This window comes from Bison bison, unplaced genomic scaffold, assembly GCF_000754665.1.
Source record: "Bison bison bison isolate TAMUID 2011002044 unplaced genomic scaffold, Bison_UMD1.0 scf7180017857652, whole genome shotgun sequence".
In the NCBI taxonomy this organism is placed as follows: domain Eukaryota; kingdom Metazoa; phylum Chordata; class Mammalia; order Artiodactyla; family Bovidae; genus Bison; species Bison bison.
The window spans coordinates 63,929-66,857 of record NW_011488225.1 but is presented as its reverse complement, the minus strand read 5'-3'; the positions used below and the strand labels follow the sequence as shown (position 1 = coordinate 66,857).

Genomic DNA, 2,929 nt, shown 5'->3' with positions numbered 1-2,929 from the left:
GCAGCATTCGGAAGAGGCTAAAGCTCTGCGCTGACTTCAAACGCACAGGTCCTCAGTTGACTGATTATGTTTCTCTGCCTCTTTCCAAGAAAGGATTAAGGCTTCCAGTTAAAGGATAAGCATACAACTAATAAAATAGAAACAAAATTGAAGTCCTCAAAAGGAGGTAGCAAATCTTCTGATTATGGAGGCTCTGATTGGTAATTTAATTTTGCCAGTCAGGAAATTCAGTTTGATTGTTGATGTCTTAGATGTAGGAAACCTAGCAGCAGGGCTTTTCTTGGCCAGACATTCAAACTGGCTAAGCCTGATACCTTCTGGGACATTGCCTGGTTCAGTCTTGGTTTGGTGTCCCTGTTAATGGCAATGAAAGGGCCTTTGGAGTTCCGAATGGTCTCATTTTCTCTTATCTGTTCTAGGCATGGATTCAAACTGGTGGGTTCTGAAGTCTGATTTTCGTTTACCAACTGAAGAGGAGATCAGGGCTATGGTGTCTCCAGAGCAATGCTGTGCTTATTACAGCATGATAGCTGCAGAGCAGCGACTGAAGGTGAACACTTTCCTTTTAGGCACCACCTATGCCTGTGGGTGTTTTTCAGAGAGATGAGGGTGAAGAACTTTCCTCACTAGCTTAGGAATGATGCATACTAGATTATTACTAATTATTTCAAAAGTCAAACTGTATAAGGTACTTCATGAATACCAGTTCTGGGGTAAACTACATTGTAGATAAATACCAGTGGGAAGGCTTAGTGAGGGACTTGGGGAATATTGTTTTGCTTTGAAAATGGTTGCTCATTCATTTGGGTGATGGCTTTAATCTCTATTCTTTGTAAGACAGGTGTATAAGCAAGGAAAGTGCTTCTTAGTTGTTTTCCATAGCCTTCCAGGTGGGCAGAGATGCTGATGGTGCTGGACATGTGGTTTGGAGAAGGATAATGTCCTTATTAGGCCAAAATAGGAAAGATCTAGCTGGGGTGGGACAGCACAGTTGTGTCCCACTGAGTTAATGAGCATCTCTATTCAGCTTCCTCATGGGCCCTAACTATCCACATATGTTAGCTTAAGGGTGTAGGGTGGTGATAGGTATACCTAAGACTTTACAGACTCCATTCTCTATGCAAAACTGGGCATTGGTGTTCTGTGCTTGGTATTTGGTGAAACTTGTGCTTTGCATTTTCCAATTTATCGATTGACTTACACACGGATTTGTCCTCTTCCAGGATGCTGGCTATGGTGAGAAGTCCTTTTTTGCTCCAGAAGAGGAAAATGAGGAAGATTTCCAGATGAAGATTGATGATGAGGTGAGATTTTAATCTTTATTAGTACATCCCATTTATCCTTAAAAAAAAACAGGCTTATTGAGATGATTGACATACAGTAAATGGCACATGTTTAAAGGGTACTATTTGGTGCGTTTTGATGCATGTTTATACCTGTGAAATTGTCATGACAAGATAATGAGTGTATCTGTCACCTCCACAAGTTTGTGCCTCTTTAAAATCCCTTTCTCCCCTCTCCTCCTTTCTCTCTAACTCTCCCTGTCCCCTGACACCCATTGATCTGCTTTCTGTCACAGATTAGTTTGTATTTTTTAGTGTTTTAGATAAATGGAATCATACAGTTATATTATGTATTCTTTTTTTAATTGTGGTAAAATACACGTAACATAAAATTTATCATCAAACCTTTATGTGTGTAGTCAATGGTGTTAAAGTACATTCACACTATTCAGCCAATTTCCAGAACTCTTTTCATCTTGCAAAACTGAAACTTGATTACTCATTAAATAGTAATTCCCCCTTTTTCCCTCCCCCAACCCCCTGCAACCACCATTCTACTTTCTGTCCCTATGAATTTTACTACTCTAGGTACCTCATATAAGTGGAATCTAAGTGGAATCATACAGTATTTGTCCTTTTGTGACTGGCTGATTTCACTCGGCATGTGTCAGAACTTCCTTCTCTTTTTAAGGCTGAATAATATTCCATTGTATGTATATACCACATCTTTATCCATTCATCTGTTGGTGGATACTCAGGTTGCTTCCACATCTTGGCTGTTGTAAATAGTGCTGCTGTGAACAAGGGCATGCAAATATCTCTTCAAGACCCTGCTTTCAATTCTTTTGCATATCTACCCAGAAATGGAATTACTGGATCATATGGTGGTTCTATTTTCAGTGTTTCGAGGAGCCTCCATAATGTTTTCCAAAGCATCTGCACTGTTTTACATCTTGTCAATGATGTATAAGGGTTCCAGTTTTCTCACACTTTAAGCAGCATTTGTTATTTATTGTTTTTTTTGAAAAGTACTCATCTCAATGGGTGTGAGGTAGTATCTTGGTGGTGTTTCAATTTGCATTTCCCTGATAGAATCTTTTCATGTGCTTGTTGGCAGTTTGTATGTCTTATTTTGAGAAATGTGTATTCAAGTCCTTTGCTCATTTTTGAATTGGGTTGTTTGGTTTTTGTGATTGAGTTAGTTGTAGGAGTTACATATTCTAGATGTTAACATCTTTTCAGGTGTATGTTATACAAATATTTTCTCTCATTGTGTAGGTTGCCTTTCACTTTGTCATGTGCTTTGATGCAGAGAAATTTTACATTTTGATGTAGTCTAGTCCAGTTTACCTAATTTTACTTTTGTCCCTATGCTCTTGGTTCCACATCTAAGAAATCACTGCCAAATCCAGCGTCAGGAAGCTTTTTCTCTGTTTTTTTTTCTTCTTCTAAGAGTTTTACATTTTTAGTTCTTACATTTCAGTCTTTGACTCATTTTGAATTAATTTTTGTATATGGTGTAAAGGTTCATCTTTATTATTTTGTGTGTGAGTATTCTGTTTTCCCAGTACCATTTGTTAAAAGTGTACATTCTTTCTTGTCTGTGTTCTTCACTCTAATTATGCTGAGATTCATCCAGGTGGTTG

General features: G+C 38.2%; 1 protein-coding gene across 1 annotated transcript in view; it reads left to right on the top strand.

Annotated features, from left to right (window-relative positions):
* The window catches only part of TAF1 (TAF1 RNA polymerase II, TATA box binding protein (TBP)-associated factor, 250kDa), a gene marked incomplete at its 5' end in the record, with an annotated part of 61,547 nt that overhangs the window by 4,511 nt on the left and 54,107 nt on the right, over window positions 1-2,929 (top strand). Inside the window, 3 exons of the mRNA XM_010861020.1 lie at window positions 1-48; window positions 420-550; window positions 1,224-1,304. Of these exons, the coding sequence (XP_010859322.1) occupies window positions 1-48; window positions 420-550; window positions 1,224-1,304 (260 nt within the window). The remainder of the gene's footprint in view (window positions 49-419; window positions 551-1,223; window positions 1,305-2,929) is intronic.